The sequence below is a fragment of the Bos javanicus genome, chromosome 26 (genome assembly GCF_032452875.1).
Source record: "Bos javanicus breed banteng chromosome 26, ARS-OSU_banteng_1.0, whole genome shotgun sequence".
NCBI lineage: Eukaryota > Metazoa > Chordata > Mammalia > Artiodactyla > Bovidae > Bos > Bos javanicus.
In genome coordinates this window covers 43,935,537-43,958,955 of record NC_083893.1, presented here as the reverse complement: position 1 = coordinate 43,958,955, position 23,419 = coordinate 43,935,537, and the positions used below count along the sequence as shown (strand labels likewise).

Sequence of the window (23,419 nt, the reverse complement as noted above, 5' to 3'; positions counted from 1 at the left end):
CACCTGGCATCCCAGCTCCCTTCCATAGTCTGTGTTTAAAGTCTAGCACGAGTTTCTCATATGACCTCCGTTAGCTGTCTCCAGGTGGCTCCTGCTTCGGTGCCCCCGGGTCCAAGCCCCAGCAGACATCAGTTATCCATGCTTTTACTCCATACTGGACCACAGCAAGTGCACATGGGCGCCCAGTCCTTTCATGGCTTGCAGGCATCACCTTCAGGCGATCTTCGGGGCACAGAGGGGCCACCCCAAAAGCCGCACCATGGCCAAGGCTCCTCTGAAGGCATTTCGTGAGACCTTTCCAAACTTTCTGACGTTCTGGCTTCTTCCTCTGTTCACTTTTACTCGCTCAGATATAAACTTGTTTTGATAATTTCTTGCATGTAATATGTGAAAAAGGATCAGTCCTCCGGTCAGGATGGGGCTTCCTCTGTCCACGGAGAAATTGAGGGTGCTCATCCCTTCACCCCGCTCAACTAGACTCTTCAGCGATCGATCAGAATTGCCAAAGGAGGAAGGGATCAGAAAGTTGGAACAGGAATATTCACTTGTGTGTCTTACGATTCCCCAGTCTCAGCACAATGGAAATAAAAGGTGTCATTTGACACTTCCTAATCTGGGTGAAAGTTTGCTTATTTGCCTTTACCCTTTTAGTTTCATTTTATTTTTTAAAGAATTCTCTAGTATTAGAATGAGTAATATTTATTTTGAGCATATTTGTCCATTCAGGTGCTTTAAAAATGTGTGAAAATTCTTAACACAGAAGTGTCTCGTTTTCTTCACCAACACTTAATTTTCATCATGACATAAATAAAACAACCAATTAGGAAAATCATGAATTGTTTTTGCTCCAGTCCTCTGTTCTTGATGAAAGCTTTTTAGCAAGTGAAAATATTTAGAATTCTTGAGTTTAACGTTGAACACCAGGAGATAATCTTTTCTAAATCTAAACCAAGCAAAAGGATGCACTCAGAAATTATTTGCTGGCCAAGGAGGTCATCTCAGCGGAAGTGTGGTTTTCACATTGGCAGCCTCAAACCTCACAGGACGCACTGGCATTCCACCTGTTAAAAGAGTCGCTTTCTATGTTTCTCTGCTGTCACACGCTTGACATAGATCACAGACTCTTTGTTTTTCTCCTTCAAAGCCCCCGAAAATGGTTTGGTGGAGTTTAGATGGGGGTTGGGGGGATCATAGACCCACAATTCCTTAACCTCACATCCAAATTGTAAAAAGCTCTGAAAACTTAAATTCTTTGTAACCCATTCAGTGGCAGATTTTGACCTGGCCTGAATTGTTGAGTGTATATCCTTGTATATTCTATTAATCCAGGTGGGTAAGTGTGTTCCTGTGTCCTAGCGTAGAAATGTTACTGCCTGTTTCGGGGGTCCATGATAACACGGCAGAAGCACTGGATTGCCTATTTAAAATCCATGTGAATTCTGAAACCTGCCTGGCCTCTAGTGTTGGAGAGGGTGGCGGCCCTGTGCTCACAGCTCTGGAGTCATCTGCACTTCTCTCTGGGACACTGGTGTTGCGTCAGCCCCAGGGGCTCAAGGGTGGGGCCTGTGGATCAGATGGAGGGCATGTGACAGGGTGTGACCTTGTCACCCTGGGGAAATACAAACCACCTTGGGCTTTCCCTAGTGGCTCAGACCTTAAAGCAGCCACCTGCAACGCGGGACACCCAGGTTCAATCCCTGAGTAGGGAAGATCCCCCGGAGAAGAGCATGGCAACCCACTCCAGCATTCTTGCCTGGAGAATCCCATGGACAGAGGAGCCTGGCGGGCTAGCCACAGTCCAAGGAGTTGCAGAGAGTCAAACAGTGTGGGAGACTCCAGGAATCAGATGGAGCCTCGGTGTGTGTTGAAGGGTCTTGCTTGGTCACCCCTGGGGTGGGGGGTGGAGAGTCAGTGTCCCCGAGCACCTTTCAGTGCTGCTAGTGCACACGTTCCCCTCTTCCCTCAAAACCCAAATATGCCCCAAAGCTACTGAGTCATAATCAGGGAGCAGTGGTAGTTTTTGGATGTGGATAAGATTAACTTCAATAAACTCATTTCCCACAAGTGATCTTCCCCCAAAGCTGCTTTTTCTTAAAGTGCAGTGGTTTTTTTTTTTAAACATTTATTTATTAAATTTTTATTGGAGTATAGTTAATTTACAATGTTGTGTTAGTTTCAGATGTACAGCAAAGGGAATCAGTGGTTATATGTATACATATATCCACTCTTTTTTAGATTCTAGCCATAGATTATTTTGTTGAATAGTGCAGTTTTAATCATTTTTGTTATTAACTGGGGTGTTGTGTCCACCATTTGACCAAAGGCTACGCCAGTGTTTTTCCCACTGATCGCTCACTCCTGTCAGTTCAGTCGCTCAGTTGTGTCCAACTCTGCGACCCCATGGACTGCAGCACACCAGGCCTCCCTGTCCATCACCAGCTCCCGGAGCTTGCTCAAACTCATGTGCGTCGAGTCGATGATGCCATCCAGCCATCTTGTCCTCTGTCACCCCCTTCTCCTGCCTTCCATCTTTCCAGCGTCAGGGCCTTTTCCAGTGAGTCACCTCTCCTGTAGGAAGCTTCTTTTGTTCTATCTGGATTTTAACTGGTCCTTCAGGCATAGTTGACGATCACAACCCACATCCACCTCTTATGAGGATTCTTGCATGCTAAGTTGCTTCAGTCGTGTCCAACTCTTTGTGATTCTATGGACTTTAGCCCACTAGGCTCCTCTGTCCATGGGATTCTCCAGGCAAGAATACTGGAATGGGTTGCCGTGCCCTCCTCCAGGGAATCTTCCCAACCTAGGGATCGAACCTGAGTCTCTTATTACTCCTGAATTGGCAGGCAGATTCTTTACCACTAGCACCACCTGGAGAGCCCCAAGGATTCTACCCAGCTTATCATCTGCTGTTGATGTTTGTTTGGCTTCTAAAGATTCTGGAAGAGGCTTTTTCCAGGGTAACCTGAAGCCCTTGGCTTTATTTGGTACAACGTGAAGAAGCAGAGGGTTTTTTGGTCATTGGTGTTGCCTTTACCTGGATGGTCATGCACAAGTTAGTGAGATGACCCTATCCTTGTCGGCCTTGGTAAAGGGGACCCCAGGAGTGGTGTCATTGCTTTAGGGATCCCAGGCTCAGAAAGGCAAGAGACCTCAGGATCCAATGCTGCTGGGGCTGAAGGCATCTCTTATACTTGGTCTGTCTTTATTAACATAAAGTTTACATAGATTTTCTTAAAAGAATCGAAGGCTACCATCACCGTTAACTGGTTTTAGAGGAATTTTCACTTTGAGAGACATCATTGAAGACATCGTTTATTTTCTGTAAATTCCTTCATCTGCCTAATCTTTAAGAAGACTTGAAACTGGAAAAAATAAACTGAGGGGGTCTTAGAAACTTATTTGAGATGTTGAGAATGCCAATTAGTGATGGCTAGGTTTTGGTCATTATAGTGATTTGGTCCTGACCAGCAGGGCTGCTTGTGGTTTAGTTAATCTGCCCAGATTTTAGTCCCAAAGTGGTGAGTGGGGAACCTTTCCTTTTCCTCAGTCTCAATTTTGGGGTGTTTTGCCTTTGTTTGTAAAGTGATGCCTTCCTTTCTTTTCTCCCTTTTGTTGACTCTCAGGTTTATCTCCTTTGAAGCCTGCGTAGACACATCTCCCGGGCCTGTAGCTTCCTTCTAGTACCTCCAAGAATCTCCCAGGAGCTTTCTTTTCTTATTTAATCAATGTGTTTATCTATATTTTTGGAGGCTGCACACTGTGCTGACTCTGGGATCATAGTTCCCTGTCCAGGGATCAGCCCCAGCCCTCAGCAGTAACAGTGGACCTCCAGGGAATTCCCCCAGGTAGCTTCCTCACGCAAGCATCTTTTTAAGTTCAATTCCTAAACCTTTCAGCGCCTGATCACACCCTTCATCTCAGGCTGAGACTTCGGGCAGATCTTTTCCCTTGGGCGGGGGGCGGGGGGAGTGGGGTTGGGGGGAGTGGGGGGAGGAGGGGCGGAGGAGGGGGGCGGGGGAAGGCAGGGTTTTTTCCTGTAAGGCTTGTGGGCCCCTCCTACTTGAGAAAGGACCTGAGTTTCCTCTTGCCCTTTCTCAAGTTTCGCTGCGATTTATCTCCAGCCTCGGCAGGAGGCAGGTGATCCAGTGTGACGGCGGCCCATGTCCAAGTAGGCCTCTGTCTCGCAGAGAAAGTCCTGAGCTGTTCTTAGAGTCCTGCCCTTGGGCTCCAGTTGTTTTCCTGTGTGTTCTCATCTCATCCTCACAGCTTCTTTGCAACACCATCCCTGTTGTGCAAACGTGGAGCTGGCTTGTTCACAGTCATTTTGCAAGCGGGTTCTAGAACTCTTCCCACCTATACCACCATGGTTCGAAGGTTTATCATTTCAAAGTGGGACAACGTAATACATCCTCCTCCTGGTTTTTCTTCCCTGTGTGGACCTTTATCTGTTTGTAGTTAAATATTGACCAGATGGTGTCAATTGGTGATGGTACTAATAACCCCTGGGGCCCAGAGTTTGTGCTGTACGCGTGGAGACTAGACTGGCGTACGGTAAGGGCAGAGGTTGGCTTGCGTCGCTCGGGGGCCCTGTCGAGGGAGCCCAGGACCGGTGTGCATGGCAGGGTGCTGGCATTCCTGCAGGGGACATCAGCTGGGGACCACTGCCTACAGCCCAGTTCTGAGCAGGGCCTGTTCCTGTCATGAGGAAGAGGGTTGTGCTCACTAAGTCCTCATAAATATCTCACTCCTTCGGAGGGTGAAGGGGGAAAATGTCATACTGCATACATCCTTGCTTCAAAAGAAATGCTGGGGGAGGGGAGTCCTGGGGGGCGGGGGTAGAGGCTACCTGAAGCAGTGGTCACTGCCATAGTGTCCATCCTCCGCCTGGTGCCCTTACGACTGAATTCTCCATCAGCAGGGCCAGTCTGAGTCGTGAGAGGTACCAGACCTGGAGGGAACCCCATGGAAGGGCTGGTCCCCACCCCCACACCCCCCACCCCAAGCAAGACACAGAAGTCAGTTGCCCTTTTTAAAATTTTTTTAAATAATACTAAGACGCACACAATTTGTGTAAGCTGATGCCTGATCTTTCCTTTGATTGCATAATCGAGATTCTACTTATCAATTTTTCAGGAAGCCATCTAATTATACAAATTAAAATTCAAAGGAAAGCAAAAAGAATGATTATACCTCACTCAGGGAATTGGAGGAGGAGGAGGAGGGTGTGAAACCCATCCTGCCTCGGATGATAATGCTGTCATTTCTCATCTCCACGGCACTTCACAAATATTAACTAATTAATTCTCCCACCCCCGGGTGCTGTGGCTAACGTGGGGTCTGTCTCCGGAGCCAAGGAAGGAAGGGCCATCTCTTGATCAGACCCCAGGACCCACGCAGATGAAAATTGCCAGCTGCTGTCTGAGGGGCTCTCTCGGGCACAAACCCTTGGTCCAGAGTTCCTGCTCCTCCGTCCGTCCGTCTCAAGTTGGCCAGTAAGGAACCACCTTCCCCACTTGGCATGATTACCTTTCACAAAGCCCCGCAAAAGTGAAGCCACTTTTTTTTGACTTCATGGTATGCGGGACCTTAATGCCCTGACCAGGGATTGAACCCTTGCCCCCTGCATTGGAGGTATGGAGTCTTAACCACAGGACCACCAGCGGAGTCCCGAGGGTTTTAGAAATCTGTCTGCTCCATCTCCGTTTACCCAGATTTTCCCAGCAATGCCCTGGCTCGCTTCAGGACCACCTTCATCTCCTTGCTTGTCCAACAGGGTCATTCCAGGCTGGGAAAGGATGTAGTATCTCTTGGATGTTGCCTTAATTATTTATGTGATTAGAAGTTGTGCTTTTTTTTTTTTTTTTTCTTGTTCTTTTTTAAAAAATCACATAATTATTGCCATAAATCTTTAGGGTGCCTTTTCAGCCTCATTGCTGAGAAATTAGCCATTAACTTCCAGGAAGTCACCTACCTTTTCATAGTCAGACCTGCATTTTCTGACCTTTGATAAAGTAACTCCCAGCATTCTGCATAATTGATGACCACCCATAACAATTCTCATTATTAACCCTGGAGCCTCCTGTTTGTCTCCTGCCCCCTCCTCATATGTTGGATAACTGGGGGTGGGGTGGGGTGGGGTGTGTGTGTGTGTGTGTGTGTGTGTGTGGCAGTTGGTGGTGGTGTTAGGATAACCACAGCAATGAATCAGAAGCTCTAAGGCTTTGGAGGTTGCAGATGATGATTTATGGCCTCAACTGGCACATTGGCTGAGCAGGGGATGAAGGTCAGGGCCTCCCCAAACAGGCAGCCCTGACTTTTCTCCCCAAAATGGGCAGTGGAATGCCTCGGGAGTGGCCCAAATACCCCAACCCAAATGGGAGACCCCTCCTCCTGTGCCTGAAACACCACGGGAGTGGGACAGGCACAGGCCGCAGACCCCAGCAGTGGCCCCCCTGGAAGCCAGCAAGGCTTTGGAAGGTGGAATTGGGCAAGCCTTGGTTAGGTGGGGCATCCATTCCTGCCCCCTCCTTGGGCGGTGGGGGAAGGGTTTGAAAGGTGCTGAGCGGTGGCCAAAGGGCAGTTTTGGAAACCGCCTGGGGGATGGCAGTGGGAGAGCAGCCCCAGCTGGTCCCTGCGTCCCTCCAGACACTGGGGTGGGCTCCCAGGCAGTCCGGGCTGGTCCCTGCCTCTGTCCCGTTGCAGCTTCCAGAGGTTACAGAGCGACGCCACTGGCTGTCACTTGGTTTCTGGCACTGGAGGCCGAAGTATCCTGACCCAGGTTGGTCAGTGATTGGCGTTGGCCGTCAACAGCAAGAGCTGCAGATGGTGCTGCTGACCGCTTTCAGGAACTGATGACCTTTTGTCTTGTTCGCCCGCTTCCCTCGGAGGCAGGAGACTGTCCCAGGGACAGGGAGCAAACCCTGTCTCCAGCCTTGGAGGAGAACAAGTCCCCCAGGGCAGGTCCCCTTGTCGCAAGTGGCAGCCAAGCCTGAATGACCGGTTGTCCTTGCCCCCAGGGTGTCCAGAGAGTAAGGCTTCTTTTCTCCTCGTTTCAGGGCGCGTAGTGGCGTAATGCCCGCAGACTCCTGCGAGGGCCCCTAAGTTCTTAGAGGACCGCTTTGCCTTTTGAATCAGAGAGGTGCAAAGTTCGATAAAGAATGGCCCTTGTGGATAAGCACAAAGTCAAGCGACAACGATTGGACAGAATTTGCGAAGGTAAGAGCCAGCGTGGTTGGCGGTTTTTAAACAGAGAACGTGCAGACCGGCCCTGGGCTCCTGGACCTGGTCTCCTAGCCAGGCTGCTGTCCCACCCCCACCGCAGTCCCAGGCGCCTGTCTGTGGTGTCCTTGGTGGTGACTGGCCTGCCCTTCAGGTAGGCTGAAGTGGGCCCCAGGGCAGAGGTGGTGCTAGGAGGGCAGCTGGGGGGTCTGTGCTCCCAGGATCATTTTGCAAGTGAAAGGAAACCTACTTTCTGAAGTTGCTGGACTTTCTCCGCTTCAAACGGAAACAGTTGCCACCACAAAGAGCTGGAGCCCGGCGTAGCCCCTCGTGATACGTTCATGTCCCTGGTTATCTTTGAAAATGTTCTGGGAGTTGTTCTGGTCATGAAAGGAAATTAAACAGAATTCAAATCTTACGGAAACAAGGGACAGAACTCTAAAATGTGGGTTAAGGACCATCCTCTCCTCGAGGGAGTGGTGAGAAGTCTAGGGAGTAGGCCTGGGCTGCGCGTGAAGTGTCCCTTGCCGGCCCGGGTCCACGCTGCCGGGCTGTGTGGTTTGGCATGGCGTGGGCACTGGTGACTTCGCTGCAGTGTTTCTCTCAGGGGCCGTGGAGCCCCTGGGCAGGGTGGGCTCAGCAGCCACGTGCCAGCTCACTAGTTGGCCGGCTGACTCGGGCCTGGGAATGTGCCTCCCACAAGCTGTCCGCGTGGAATCGCTTCTAGGTGTGGCTCAAGCTGGTGGTGTGTTCTGCTCTGGGACTCTGCCCTGCGATGGCTCCCACCTAAAAGAACTGAAGAGCACCCACTGTCCCCCACATCCCTGGGTATAAGGAGGTGTGGAGAATTAGGGATATTTTTAGATATAATTTTTCAAACCTACAGAAAGAAGGATCCAGTGCAATGGACATTGATAACTTCAGCTATATTCACCAGCCGGTAACATTCGTTATTGCTTGCTTCCTTATATGCCGAGGTACGTAGATAGAGATGCGTGTGTGTGTGTGTGAGAGAGAGTATGAATGAATGGAGGATGGATGGATGGACTTTTCCAGAACTATCTGAAAGACAGCTGCAGATGCACCCGTTTATTCTTAAGTACCTTTGGCGGCAGGTACGATAGTCTCCTTTCCTACATAAACACACCACCACCATCACCCCCAGGGAGCTGGGGCTCATTGCACGCTTATCTGACCTAGCTGGCGTGGTCGTGGCTCCCGCACGCCTCTGTTTTCGCTGGCTTGTTTGCCTCTGCAGAAATCAGTCAAGGAGCATAAATGTGGCATTTAGTTGTCATATCTCTTTGGTCTCCTTAGTCAAAAATAATTCCCTGGCCTTTGACTTTCAGAAACATTGACATCATTGCAGAACCCAAGCCAGTAGGTTTATGCAATGTCTCACCATCTCGGTTCACCTGATTGTTCGGGGGGTTTAAGGTTTTACTTCGGTCCTTCGTTTTTGGTACCTAGTCCCCATTCCAGAAAGCCCCGGTGGACCGGCTTTCTAAGGTTGGTTATCAGGAATGTCTACTGGCTGATTGCACCCTGAGCCCAGTGCTTATCTCGGGATGCCGCATCGGAGACCAGAATGTGGTCTCCGCCAGTGGCCTTTCCTTTCTGTGCTCAGGGCAGCCGGTGGCAGCAAAAAAACCACTGAAGTTTCCTTCAAACCCTGTTTCTCAGTCATAGTTCACCAGTCCCCAGCCTTCCCTTTTTTTTTATAACAAATTCCAGCATCTCCTTTATTCGTGAGCAGTGTTCCTGAGACAGTGCGGTCTTTCCGTGTGACTCTTTGTGACCCCCTGGACTGCAGCACGCGAGGAGACAGTTGCCATGGTTTGTTTTAATTTTTCACTGTCCTCTGTCAAGGTAGATGCTTGACGTGAAGTGACCCAGGTGTAATTTATAATCCATGATCCCACGCATTCATTTGGTGTCTCATGAAGTATAAGAGCTGTTTCAAGATGCTTCCTTGGTGCTCCTTGCATTTATAAGCTGTTGCAGCGCCTTTAAAGGTCAGGGACTGGGGGTCCCCATTTCCCAGGTGCTGCCGACGAGGTACAGGGCAAGTCGGTGAGCAGCTCGGGTACCCAGGCCGTCTGCTGTTCTGCATTTGGCCTTGGCCTCTGATCAGCCCCGGGGATTCTGTCATTTCTTCCTCCTGACAGCCTCACATATCTCCATCCCTGGCTTTGGATTCTCACCAGGCTCCGTTCTGGAAACCCGAACTAACCATTCAAGAATGTTCTCCTTGGAAGTCCAGCAACCCCAGCAGATGATTCTCTCCTTCCCACTGCCCCCAACCTACCACCGAGGACTTCCATTATCTCTCATTGTTTTATGATTTAAAGCGTGAAGCTGCCCTCCTCTGCTCTGGGCTTGTAGGAACGTTGTTTTCTTACTTCGTCTCTGGGAACACACATTCCTTCCAATTCTTCCCTCCAACCTGCTGCCAATCCCAAGCCAGACAAGCCTTCAGATGGCCTCAAGGGTCCCTCCCAGCCCTCCACCTTCCGCAGTGAACCCCTTTTCTCCAGCCGAGCCCAACTGGTGCAGGAAATCACCCCTGCAAACATACTTCTCCCACATCTCTCTCTTCCTCCCAGAGCCCAGTCCATTTCTCCCTGAAACCTTTCGCACCGAACCTTGGGGTCTCTTCCTCCTGAGCCACAGTCCCTTTGAGACCTAGTCTGTCCATCTTCAGGCATCCAGAATCCGCACCTTTGCACCTCAAAGAGGATGTTCCTGCTCGAGATTAAGCAAAGTACAGAGTACAGCTTTGCGTCTCACCACCCAAAGTCTCGGGTTCAGGTCAGTTCAGTCTCTCAGTCGTGTCCAACTCTTTGTGACCCCACAGACTGCAGCACGCCAGGCCTTCCTGTCCATCACCAACTCAGACACATGTCCATTGAGTCGGTGATGCCATCCAACCATCTCATCCTCTGTCATCCCCTTCTCCCGTCTTGGGGGCTCCATCAAAATCCATTAGAGAATAATAGTCTTTCAAGCTGACTTAAAAGCCAGGTTTTCTTTTTTTTTTTTTTTCCAAAAAGCTATTCTTCTGTTTTGATGCTTGTCATTTATTCTCTGCTCTTTCTCGATGCCCACTCTGTGCTGTTGTATAACGATTGCATGGAGCAGGGTCTGTGAACAGACTTGACCAGACTGCGGTGCTCTCTTTCTGGTGTGTGTATAGGTCTGGATTTCCCTTTCTGTTTAGTTTGCTGGCTTAATTGACACATAGTGTTTGTGAATTGCACCATTCAGAGTGTTTTAGGACCTAATGGCATCATGGCAGAGCTAGTGTGATTTGCCCCAAGTATTTGTTGGCCAGAGAAGAGAGCTTGCCATTCCTTACTATGGCGGAAGTAACCCAGAAGAGCACTTTCTGGGGCCCTGGGTTTATAGAACTGTAATATACCACAATGGCCTTGCTGATGACTTTTTGTTAGAACATCTTATTGTGGGTTATGGTACAATAAATCACTAAACACCATCCTTTCCTGTGGCTGTTGAAAATGTAATTTGGAGAAAAGTAGATATTTCATTTTACTTCATTTTGTTCGAATGTCTTATACATGTGGAAAAATGGTCCTGAGGATTATATCAGCTGAGCTAAGTCCCCTTCATTACATAATTCAGGAGAAGACGTCTCCTTTCCTCTACAGGACAAAAAGAAATGTTAGAGACCTCCTATTAAATAAACAATCAAATTCAACATTCCTTACCTCTGAGTTAGCTTCCCTGGTGGCTCAATTGGTAAAGAATCTGCCTGCAATGCAGGAGACCCAGGATCGATCCCTGGGTCGGGAAGATCCCCTGGAGAAGGGAATGGCAACCCACTCCAGTATTCTTGCCTGGAGAACTCCATCAACAGAGGAGCCTGGTGAGCTACAGTCCACAGGGTCACAAAAGTCAGACATGACTTACTAACTCTTCTGCTTCACCTCTGGGATGAAAACAGGGAATAAAAGGCAGTGAGGAAGATGGACGGGTTGGTTGGGTGGATGTGGAGAAGGAGACAAAGGTCATCGGGTGTCTGCTGAACACATAGTTATACATCTTGGAAATCTTTATCTAGATCAGTCTTGTCCCTGAGGAGCACAAGAAAAGTCAGAGAGAGAATACTATAGGGATGAAGTGGGGAAAACTGTCTCACCTGTGTCATTCTCTTCTTAATTGGACGAGCTTGCTGTTCGGAAAGCGCGTCTCCGTGGACCGTTCCCCCAGGGACGCTCATTCATGGTCCCAGAGTGTTCAAGGAGCAAAAATACTGTCTAAGAGCTGCTCGGTCTTCGAGGTGGCAGGAGCAGTGAGGGCGTCTGGGCCGGGTGAGAGCCCCCAGCAGGGAGGACTGGGAGCATCTCGTTGCCTGGCTCATGCCCTTTGGGGCCCACAGACCAGAAGGAGTGAGCTGTATTTCCCCACAGGAAAAGCCTCATCTGTAGACTCAGACCAGAGTCACTTTATCTTCCATTTGTATGCTTTTTGTTTGACCTGTCTTAAGGCATAGTAGAATCATTGTTTTGTTTTATGAAGCACTTGGAGGTACCTTATCAAGAAGCCACGTCAACACTGGCCACATATGTTGGTCTACAATCATTTCTAATAAATACCTTTAAATAGCCCCAAAATGTAGACCTTAAATGGTATTCATAATGTTGCTATACATTATAATTATATGTTTGGATCAGGCAATTATGTACATTTCCAGTAATTATGTGATTAGTGATAATTACATTAGGTATGTAAATATACAATAGTCAACCAGACATGACTTAAAACTCTAGTATACATGAATAGGATGAAGCAACATGGTATTGAGGTAAAAGATCAGAAAAGGAAGGGGGAGAATGGTCAAGTTGCAGCTTCATAGACTTAGTTTGCGAAGGATAAATGTCCACGAGATAAATGGTTCAAAGAGAAGTTTGGAACAGCGGCCCCTGCCCTGGGATGCCCGCTGTCACTTAGGGATTGGGTTTGTAGAGCTGCCCACACTCAGGCCCCCGCTTACTGCAGGTGAAAGCCGGGTTCAGCATTGTAATCATCTCTCAGACGTCGCTCATCTATGAAACAGAGACTCAAGCTACTCTCTGCGTTCATTGATTTGCCGGTGGACTCTCATCGGGCTTGGCAGACTTTTTTTTAAACTTCCCACATTTCTAAAAGCAGCGTGTTAAGGCTGCTTCCATTTTGGGGTTTGGGGTGTGGGGACTTTAGTCCATGGCCAGGTGTGGCTTTTTATCAGCATCTGGGTATTGTCTTGTGGCCGCTGCTCTGCCTCTCACCCCTACCACAATGGGTCATGCTCCCCCGCCGAGGTGGGCAGCACCTGTCTCTGGTATTTGGGGTCACACCTCCTAGGCATGAGCCGCCTGCCTCGCCTTCCCAGCCTGCTTCATCCTGGGTGTGTTTCATCTTGGTCAGTGGCACCTTTGAGGGAAGAGTGTCTGCTCCAGGCCCAGTGAACTCCTCGCAGGAACCAGGGCTCCGACACGCTGGGCCAGGCCTCCTTGTTCAGAGCAGGCCTGAGGACAGTAGGGTCTCCTGGCTTTGCAGAGCTGGAGGCCCGCAGATGGGGGGGATCATGTCCCACACAGCTCAACCTGATCACCAGTGTCTGGGGCGACCCTGCTGCCAGCACCCCAAGATACAGGGCTTTGCTGCCTGCCTCCCACCCTCTGATTCCTTTTACAAATGACACGTGTGGGTGGAGTAAGACTTCCTCCCAAGAGATACTTGGGAGTAAGTCCCAACTGACTTACACTCATTGCATTGAACCATGACTTATTTGATGAGCGTCCTGGACATTGATTGACTCCCTGGCTCTAGAGCACAAGCGGGCTCTCGGTCTCCCTAGAGGCTTTCTCAGATGCTGGTGCTCCTTCAGGTCTGGGCTAGAACCTGGCTTGGGGGTGGCGGCAGTGGGGCTGTGCAGTGGCCTGGAGAGCCTTCTGGATGTGGCCATGCGCCTGCTCACCACCGGCTCCATGCTGCCTGTGCTCCTTGTACGGACATCAGAAGGGCTGGAACATCCACCAGCCTGCCTCCTGCGTTCTGGTTGGAGAGATGTATGTGTCTGGAGGGGGCTTCTCTGGAGACTCTGTGGTAAAGAATCCGCCTGGAAACAGGAGAGGCAGGTTCAATCCCTGGGTCAGGAAGATTCCCTGGAGGAGGAGATGGCAACCCACTCGGGTATTGTTGCCTGGAGCATCCATGGACAGAGGAGCCTGACGGGCTGGGGTCGCAAAAGAGTCGGATATGAGTTAGCGATTAAATGACAGCAGTGTGCCTAGAGGGTGCCCCTTCCTGTTCGTACCCTGGAACGAGTGAAACACGTATGTTGGCAGTCGGTCCTTTCTTGTCTGCAGAAGGTTCTTTATGGTTCTTTATGGCTCTTACCTTACAGCCAGGGCCCGTGTGAGCACAGCTGGGACAGCTGGGTCCCTGCCGGCAGGCTCAGATACTACAAGTGGCTGTCTTCCTCTGCCGTCTTCACTCAGTGCCCACTGTGCCTGGGTCCTTGCAAGTGAGGGACTGTGCTTGCTTTAGCCTGGACCTGGGCTCGGAGAGCAAAGACTGTTGCCACAAAGTCTTGTTTCTCGTGCAGAGTCCTGTTCTTCGGGTTCGTTTTTACGTGTGTGTCCAGCCAGCGAGCATGTGATGAAGGGAAGGAAGGGCATGTCAGGAGGGAGAGGGCACCGTCACCTTCATGAGGAAACCAGGAGATGTCTCCGGTTTCTAGGGGATTGCAGATGGATGCAATCGTGGGTGAGGTGTTTTCACCTCGAGAGCTGGCAGGTTTCTTTGGACTGGGGACATGTGACATTGGGGGAATTGAGGACGCTTGTTGGAGGTGGGTTATTTGAGCTGGAGCCAGGCAGGTGGAGAGGATTTGGGGATGATCAACTAAGGTGGTGTGAACCTATTCCTGATAAAAACCAATGAGGAGACGTAACACGGGAGTGTGTCGGGGTGAGGGTCGCCGTGTCGAGATGCATGGGGGATTCAGTGTCCTGAGACACTGCGATTTTGCAGGAAGAGCTGTTCCTGCAGGATTTTATGGAGAGGAAGGAGGCTGAGTTCTCCGAGCACCTACCGACCTTGTGTCAGGGATCCAGCCAGGTCTTTCTGAGTAGATTCTGTCCCGTGCTTTTCGCAGGCCCTGCATCCGAGGTGTGGTCCCAGCTCATATTTCCTGCTTCACCAGCACAGCCAAAACATGCCATAAAACAGACTTTTAAATCCCATAACCTGTGGGAGTCAAGTGTAACTTTTGTAACACGGCTCTCATTAAGCTGTACGATCATCTAGTTTAGAAATCGAGTCAGGAGCCATGCCCAAGCCTCCGTTTCATTTAAATGGCTAAATTGTAAGTTCCAGGCGACCTGGGGCTGTTCAGCAGGCAGCTGATTTGGTTGCAAGGCTCCACCTCGGGTCCTGGGTTTTCTCTGGAGAGTTGTGCTGATGACTGAAAGCCTCCTGCTCCGGTTGGGAGGCAGGAGCCTAGAGCCTGCATCCAGGGGCCTCTGGGGCTGCGTCCATCGTGGGATGTGTGTCCATCGTGGGATGACCGAGACGTCTGGTCGGTTCTGCTCATTTTGACTCTGTACTTTGTCACTTCGACGAAGACGGTCGTAAAGCCCTGCCAGACCCTGTTTGCTGTTTTTCTAGTGTAAGTGGGGTTTATTTCCCCCTCTCTGATTTAGATTAGCCAAGTAAGTTGCTTTGGTAGGGGATACTATGGAGACAGAAAGAAAAAAAAAGAAAAACTTTTTTAAAGACAGAAAGCTGTTTTTAAACATGTTAAACAAGCAACAACCCAACACAGCCTGTACACATTTAAAAGTAGGAAGTGGGATGTCAGGGGCCTATTTTTGGCCATCACTGCCGGAAATGAGTGTGACCCACTAACCCCTGCAGAGCCCGTGGGAGGCAAGGGGCAAGGGCAATGCTGTGGCCTCTTTCTGGCCAACAGCAGGCGCAGGGAAGCATCTCCAGGGATTTCTGATTTCCACCTTGGCTTTCAGAGCTGCCTTGGGCTCCTGGCCCCAAGGACTGGAGAACCAGGAGATGGGGGGAAAAAGTCACTCAGTTGTGTCCAACTCTTTGCAACCCCATGGACTGTAGCCCGCCAGGCTCCTCTGTCCATGGGATTTCCCAGACAAGAATATGGGAATGGGTTGCCATTTCCTCCTCCAGGGAAATCCTCCCTACCCAGGAATGGAAACCTGGGTCTCTGGCATTGCCATTGACCATCTGAGCCACCAGGGAAGTCCCCGGAGATGGAAAGCCCCAGCACAGGGAGGAAGGCCAGCCAAAGTGACCGATGCTTCAGAGTCTCCTCCTGAGAAAGGAGTGGGCATCCCTTGACGCCATTTGGCACAAACAGCACAGCTGTCGGGGGGACTGCTCAACCCAGCGACCTTCATGCAAATCCAATCTTTAGATTCACAAAGTCCACCATATACCTGATTTTTTTATTTTTTAAAGGCATGAAGGGACTTCACTGGTGGCCCAGTAGTTAAGAATCCACCTTGCAATGTACGGCATGCGGTTCAATCCCTGGTCGGGGAACCAAGTAAGATCCCACATGTCGAGGGACACCTAACTTAGTCCCGGCACCACAACTAGAGAAGCGGGCATGCCACAGTGAAAGATCCCGCATGATGCAACTGAGACTGACACAGCCAATCGGTAAACAATTTTTTTTAAAAAGTGAGGACTAGACCCAGAGCAGTACTTCTACTTCCCATTCTTTTCAAGCAGTTTCCCAAGTCACTGTTGATGACAGCATAAAACGCTTGTAGGAGATATATCCGAGGACTGCTCCGTGGAGGGCATCGCTGGCCGTCCCTCTGCTTGTCTGCCTCAGTTTTTCCCCTGCTCTTCTGGCACTGTCTAAATCACCCCAGTTTTCAGGTCTCTACAGTTTTCAGCTGATGCCTTATGTTGCACAGGGAATTGAAGACTTGGCTTTGGGATGTCGCATGTAATGCTGAGGTCCCCATTCAGATGATGCTACAGGGTCAGCTTTATCTTGGGTTTGTTTTGTCTGCGAGAGGATTTGGCTTGCCTGTTTCTTCTCACTTCTCCGAAGATGGCTTTTTCCTTTATGCAGTTTTCTGTAGTGAGAGACTCTTGCAGGATTACAAATGAAGTCTGCAAGACTCAGTAATCTTTCAGAAATTGGTCCCATCTCACTTTATTTAGTTAACAGATTTTTTTTAATTTTTTTTTTTCCAGGAAAACCCTCCCTTTTCTAAAGACTGCAGTGAGTTTTGTTTTTTATTAATCTGCCAGGGTGTTCAGAAAAGTCCAAATTCAGTTACAGGTGTTTTTACCTAACACAGGAAAACATCTGTCATAATATTTGGCAGGTTGCAGAGCTGAGGCTGCGTGAGTTTGGGTGGCTTCCAAGCAGAATGGGTCAGAAATTGATGGAAACAAATGGGCTTCCTCATTCTGGGGCCTAGCGTGAAGCCTCCCTGAAGCTCTCCTGCCCACTGCTGACCTGCTCCTGGCATTACTCCTTTGCACCTGATAAACCAGGGCTGTGGGGCATGTGTGGTCCTGGGTCGTCCTGCTGAAGTAGAGGACTCAGCCGAAGACCAGTTAGTTATTTGTAAGTTGGCTGAGTTACCGCCAGCTACCCCACTGCAAAAAGATTTGGCACGACTTCCACAGCTCATCTATGTCTCTGAAGGGAGCGTCTGCACCACAAGTGGAGTTTTGCAGCATCAACACCACATTCATGTTAAGTTTTTCTTTATGACAGGAAGGAAGGGAAAGCAAACACTGAGATGGCATAATACTGATGGGTGCGGTCTGTTAGCTAGGCTGGGGGCCCTGGCTCTGACAGGGGCCCACTGCACCTGTTTCAAGGAGCTGGAGCAGTCATCTGTTTAGGAATTACTGTCGGATACTCAAGTGGCTGACTTTTATAAGTAACATATGTTATATTGGGGGTTTGGGGAAACCTTAAGAAAACAATAGGATTAGTTTGTTAAAGAGGTTCCCCTTTTGCCGTTTTCACAGGGCTGTTAGTTTCCCCAGGTCGACACAGGGAATTCCAGAAAGCAGAGCGTTGGCTTTTGGAGTTGGACCTGGCTCCTGTGCATCTGGGTACCCAACTTCTCCATCCCCACATCTTTGGGATGGGCGAGACAGCCAGAGCAAGGCCTGGTACGGACATTGAACACATGTTGAGGCCCCTGTAATGAGGAACCTGGAAGGAAAACAGGATGTCAAAGATGCCCTGTTTATGGTTACCCTGAAGGGTCAGGCAGGGCCATTGCAGCCCTTCCCACCCAGCCAGCCAGTGTTCTCTGACCAGTGATGGAAGGGTGGAGGTGGCAGGGGCGGCAGTGGCAATGGAGCGGAACCCCCGCCGGGAGGCCACAAAGGCCCCTCTTGGCCAAAAGAGCCAAGATTGGGAGAAGGGGGTGACAGGTTTGGGTGGGCTGGGGCTGCCCAGGGTCATCAGGTTAGCGTCCTTTCCGGGGTGAGGACGTGTCCTGTTCGATACAGCAGGCCGGTTTTCGCACAGTCCCGTCTCCTTGCGGTCCTTCTCACCATGAGACCGCCCCATCTTTCCCTGCCCTCTCCTTTCCGGAGGGGAGGGAGTTCCGAAGAAGAGACCTGCGGAAATCGGGCTCGCCTGCCCAGCAGAGCTGGGAAACGACCTGCTGCAACCAGATAGTGCTGTTTCGGTTCAGTTTGGGGCTCCAGCGTTTTCCTGTCCTTTTTGATGTATCTTCGTAGTGAACACATCCTCAGGCTGTTGGCGAGATGTGTAAATATTGTCTTGTGTGTGGCCAGGCCTGTTGTCTCTGTGTGCCCTGCCCAGGCCTTTGAGCCCATGACGGTGAGTGTGCCAGAAGAGAAATTAGAGAAATTGGCGCCAGCAGGCTGCTTGCATAGATGGAAGCCCAGCGTTCTGCAGTGTGGCTTTTTCATTTTTTTCCCTCACTGTCATACATCCTAGGAGGTGGAGGGGATTGGGGGAGGATCAGAGTCGCTTTGCCATCTGCCAGGGCTTTTTCCCAGTTAACTTGAGGCCTTATTGGCATTTTGGGGTCAGAAGTGGTGTTTAAGTCACAGCCTGGGATCCCGGGGCTGTGCCCCCAGGCAGTGCTTTTGGCTCAGTTCCTCTGCAGTCAGTCAGGCTTTTCCCAGAGCTTTGGCTTTGGGGGACCAAGCCCTCTTTGGGGAGTCATGTTGGTTTCAATAGAGCTTGTCCCAAAGTTTAATACGTACTGACCAGGCCGAGGGGGCGCTGCCCTGTGTTTCCCTGTGCCTCCAGGTTCTCCACAGGGATTTGCACTCGCTTTCCTTCTCACTCTTAAGTTTTCAGTATTTCTCATTAAAAAAAAAAAAATTTTTTTTTTTAACTGGTAATTCTCTTTAGAGATTCTAATGGAATTTTCGGTTAAGGGACATGTGGGTGAAGATGAAACATTCTGAAGTTTAATGGCTGCAAATATGTATATTGTCTCGTTTTTAAATGTTCTGACTATACACAGCCCTTGTAAGCGTGGGATTCCCAGCTTTCGGTTTCGCTGTGAATTCTTGGAAGCTACAGTTGGAGGACCCCAGTCCCGTCTGGTGGCGCTTCCCAGGGCCCTGTTTGTACGTTTGAGGAAATGTTTTAATGCTCCTCTGTGGGGCTTTCCTGCATGCAGATAACTGCCGTCCTCTGCGTTACTGCACCTAATGTCCCTGGTGGGCTCTGTAAAATCTTAATCCATGGGAATATGGGAGATGATCCACGAGATCTGAGCCAGGCCAAGCCTGCTAAAATTAATGCGTCCCTTGCAAACAGATTTAAAAGCTAACATGCCTCAGATGCAGCCTCCTCCCTCCCGGCTGTGCTTCATAACATTGGGGTTTAGTCGCTGACCTCTGTTGCCCTCTTAAAATGCTCAATTCTAGGCTACACACATAGGCTGTATTTCTGTTGCCATGGTTTTTCCAGGCGGTATGAAAGGGTCTGTGTTGTGTGATAATACGGGAAAGAATCCGTTTGGGCTTGAGCAATGTTAATAACTCGTTTGATTTGTAACCAGAGTCATCTCGGAGCCAGATTTCAATATTGGCAAAGCGTCAGGAGGCAGACCTGGCCCATCTCTCGGGCACCTCCTGCTCTAGAACTATGCGTGAGGCTTTTTCTTTCTTATCCCGCCTGCCTGTTCACGTTTAATTTGTTCTTAGCCGTGTGCAATGGATTAACATTTCATCAGGGTGGATTAAGATTGCATCGACATTAAAGCAACCTTTTTCTGTTTTCCTCCTGTCACTTTTAGGCAATCCTGATCCGGGGGTGGGGGGGAGCACCTTCAGGATGGGGAGGTGGGCTCATCCAAAAAGTGCCCTGGTGAGGACGGGGGAAATAAGCCAGGGCTTCAGTGTGAGAAGAATTCCCAGTCGCAGGTTGGGAGGCCTGGATGGAGCCCCCAGCCGGTTTCATCGGTCTAACGAGATGTCACATGGAACAAAAGCTTTAGGGGTTTTATTTAGCTCCTAATCCGCTTGCTGAGAGAGCAGAGGTCCATGTGAGTGCTCCAGCCGCGGGGAGGCGGGGGTGCCGGGCCGGCTGGCTGCAGCCTCCTTTCTGGGACTGAGCCGTAAAGAAAAGACCTCTGGTGCTACCGTTGGAGAGTGAGGCAAAGTTACCGTGAGTGTTTTGTCTACTAAGGTTTCGGAGAATTAATAATTCAGGCCATACTTTGAAATCGAAAACCCCCAGTTGGTCCTTCCTGCCGTCTCGGAAGGGTTAGAATACAGCCAGGTCTGGTTCGGATGCATGTAATTGAAGATTTATAAAGAAAGCCTTCCTCTTCTGCCTCTGGCCGCAGTCTTTTTTTTTTTTTTTCCTTTTTCAATGCCGGTTCCCAGCAGGCATATAAATATTGGTCGATCTCAGAGCTGGGATGCAGCCGGGTGGTACGAGGGCCCCTGGGAGGTCGCCGAGGCTCCTGGGAGGAGAAGCTCTCTGACGGATGGAGGCGGAGAGGGCCTTTGGTACCCAGGGCTGCGGGATGTCGCCATGCCTGGGGCGGCTGAGCCCTGCCTCTACCGGGAGGCCTTCTACAGCACAGCGGCTGGGAGGAAGAGCTCCGTCCCCGACTTCGCCTTTTACGACAGCAGACAGGCAGTGATGTCGGCCCGCGGGGCCCTGCTGCCAGGGGATTACTACAGTGACCCGGCCGGAGCCGCCCGGGCACCCGGGGAGCCTCTGCACCATCGCCACCCCGGAGCTGGCCAGCCGCTGCCCGGTTATGGAGCGCCGGGCGGCAGGATGACGTGGGAGCCAGTGGCAGCCCGGGCCCCTGCCCTGCAGGACACCGGTCACCTGTACCGGGACCCTGGAGGTAAAATGATCCCCCAGGGGCAGCGATCACACAGCAGGGCCCCTTCGCCCGCGCAGTACATCGGGGAGCCAGCGGACAGTAGGTACGGGGCAGAGGCGCCCGCCTACCCCACCGGCCAGGTCTACAACAATGCGAGCGAGAGGCCGGTGGATTCCGCCGCCTCCAGGCAGGCGGCCCCCACATGCCTGGTTGTGGACCCGGGAGCGGCAGCTGCCTCCGGGATCGGCGTGGGGACCGCCCCCAGCGCCCCACCCCGAGGCTACGGGCCAGCCCGGGAAGGCGTCCACCCCAGGATGGCTTATGAGAGGTGCGAATCCGATCCCTCCGCCTTCCAGGGGCCCGGGGGCAGCAAGAGGAGCGTGATGCCGGAGTTCCTGGCCCTCCTGCGGGCGGAAGGCGTGTCAGAGGCCACGCTGGTGGCCCTGCTTCAGCAAGGCTTCGACTCCCCAGCCGTCCTGGCCACCATGGAGGACGCGGACATCAAGTGCGTGGCACCCAACCTAGGCCAGGCCCGGGTGCTGAGCCGCCTGGCTAGCGGGTGCCGGACGGAGATGCAGCTGCGCAGGCAGGGCAGGGGGCCGCCCCTGCCCCGCACGCGCTCCAGCAGCTTCAGCCACCGCAGCGAGCTCCAAGGCGACCAGGTCGGCCTGGGCGCTGCAGCCCTGCAGCCCCAGCCCCAGCCCCAGGCGGGGCCCCTGCAGGCGGCATCCCCTCGGGCTGTAGACCCCGCTCACCGCCGCCCCTCCAGCGCGCCTTCCCAGCACCTCCTGGAGACTGCCGCCACCTACTCAGGCCCCAGGGTGGGCGCCCAAGCCGCCCACTTCCCGTCCAACTCCGGGTACAGCTCCCCGACCCCTTGTGCCCTGACCGCACGCCCGAGCCCCGCATACCCGCTGCAGCCCGGTGTGCCCTTGACTCACCCGGGCCCCAGGACTGCCTACTCGACGGCGTACACGGTGCCCATGGAACTGCTGAAGCGGGAGCGTGGCGCAGCGGTCTCCCCTGTGCCCAGCCCCCACGGCAGCCCCCAGCTCCTGCGGAAGCCCGGCGCGCCCCTGGAGCCCCCCGCCCTGCCGCCAGCCAGCCAGAGCCTCCACACGCCTCACTCGCCCTACCAGAAGGTGGCCCGGCGGACGGGGGCCCCCATCATCGTCTCCACCATGCTGGCCCCGGAACCAAGTAATGCGCCCCTCCCTGCCTTTTCCTCGGGGGAGACATTGAGGGGACGGACAGTGGGGGGCCGAGATCTGAGCAATGGACAGTGGGCCCCTCAGGTTCCTGTTGCTGTCGCTCTCCAGCCAAACCTGGAGAGACCAACCCACCCCCGACTCAGACCCACCTATACACCCCCTCCTCCAAACAGGGCACCCCAGCCTGCTGGCCAACACACAGGAGGGTTCTCCTGGGTGAAACTGGTGTGTGTGCTTCAGGCTGACCCGCTAAGAATGGCATTACCTTCCTTTTTCTCCAGTTGAGCTCAAGCTGATTTGTGGATTTCCCTTTATGGGGAGGAAGCACAACTGTTTATGGGGGAGGGGAGAAATCATTCAGAACAGGATGAAGCCCTCAGCTCACTGGCAGTGGCGTTTTCTCCAGCTCATATTCAGTGACTCTGGAGAATGCTGGGTATTTGTCCAGCGCCTCCCTGTACAGTGGGCAGCATTCTTGCCATCAGAAGTGCTTTCTCGTGTGGAAACGCCCCTCTGAAGGGTCTACACAGTATCAGAGGTAGGGTTAATCACTGCCGAGCTAAAGATGGGTGTGCTTCCAGACTTGTGTGTTAAACAAAGATGTTGAAATCCCTTAGAACTCCCTGTTTCAAAAACAAACTCAGTCTCACATGTTGGAAAACACAGTTGGGGATTCTGCTTGCTTGTAGGGAAGAGTGTATTTCCATGCGGAGGAAAGAGAGAATGATCCTAGCTTGTTCTCTTCAAACCATGAGCCAAGTGGAATTGAGTGTGTGTGTGTCCCAGGCACCTGGATAGAATTCCAGGTGGACACCCTCGGAGCCGTGCTTCAGAATTGTCATTTCAACCCTAGAATCCTTACTGACCATTTAAGCTGTAAATCAACTTTCTTCCTTTCTTTCCCTGTTCCCGTCAACAGTTTAGAAAACTGCACCTTTTTTCAATGACTTTTTTTATTTTAATGAATTACTAGCATTATAGGGTGGATATAGTGGGATGAGAATTGTGGTAAAAATAAGAGGGACCTTTTTGAAAATACCTCTTAAATAGCTGTGGATGGGACCTGGTAACCTGATGTGGTAGCCCTGAGATAAGCATTAGGTTTATCTGTTATGTTGGTGAAGCTGGTGATGGTTAAGCTACTCGCAGACTGAAGTGGGGCTGTTGCTTTACAAGTTGACCTTCACACGTTTCTTTCTTATTTCCAGAGAAGCATTGGTTGAATTTCTCTGTTGTCTCTCTATATATTCTAGTTTTGTCTCATGTATAGATTTTCTTTTTCAGTCTTATATAAAATGTATTTGACTTTTTAAAATCAGTATGTGGCAGAAGAAAAGTCAGATAATGTTTCCCAGGGCCTGTATCTTCCCCCTCACCGTCAAACATTCTTTCTTTGCAACCAACTAATTTGCATGGCGATGACATTTGTTGCTTCAGTAATTTCATCTGATAATGGCTGGGCTTGCAAAGCGGATCTGAAAACATATTCCTTAATTATGTGTTGCTAAGCAACGGGAGGGTTTGGTCATAATCACAGAAAGATTATCTGCATGCTCAAGTCCTGGAAAGGTTTTGCTGAAGGAGGACCTGTTAAATTGCCTTCTTTTCTTCTTCTTTTCATTTCTGTTTATTTTA

General features: G+C 51.0%; 1 protein-coding gene across 7 annotated transcripts in view; it reads left to right on the top strand.

The window, feature by feature from the left end:
• The window catches only part of CTBP2 (C-terminal binding protein 2), a 168,284-nt gene that overhangs the window by 112,616 nt on the left and 32,249 nt on the right, over positions 1-23,419 (top strand). For 5 of the 7 annotated variants that reach the window (XM_061403824.1, XM_061403829.1, XM_061403826.1 and 2 more), the window contains exon 3: positions 7,059-7,218. The exons of 1 other annotated variant lie outside the window; for it this stretch is intronic. In XM_061403824.1, coding sequence (XP_061259808.1) covers positions 7,161-7,218 — 58 coding nt within the window. In that variant the 5' untranslated portion in view covers positions 7,059-7,160. Of the gene's footprint in view, positions 1-7,058; positions 7,219-19,576; positions 21,774-23,419 lie in introns of those variants that run through there. One more of the 7 variants, XM_061403823.1, reaches the window with a different exon arrangement.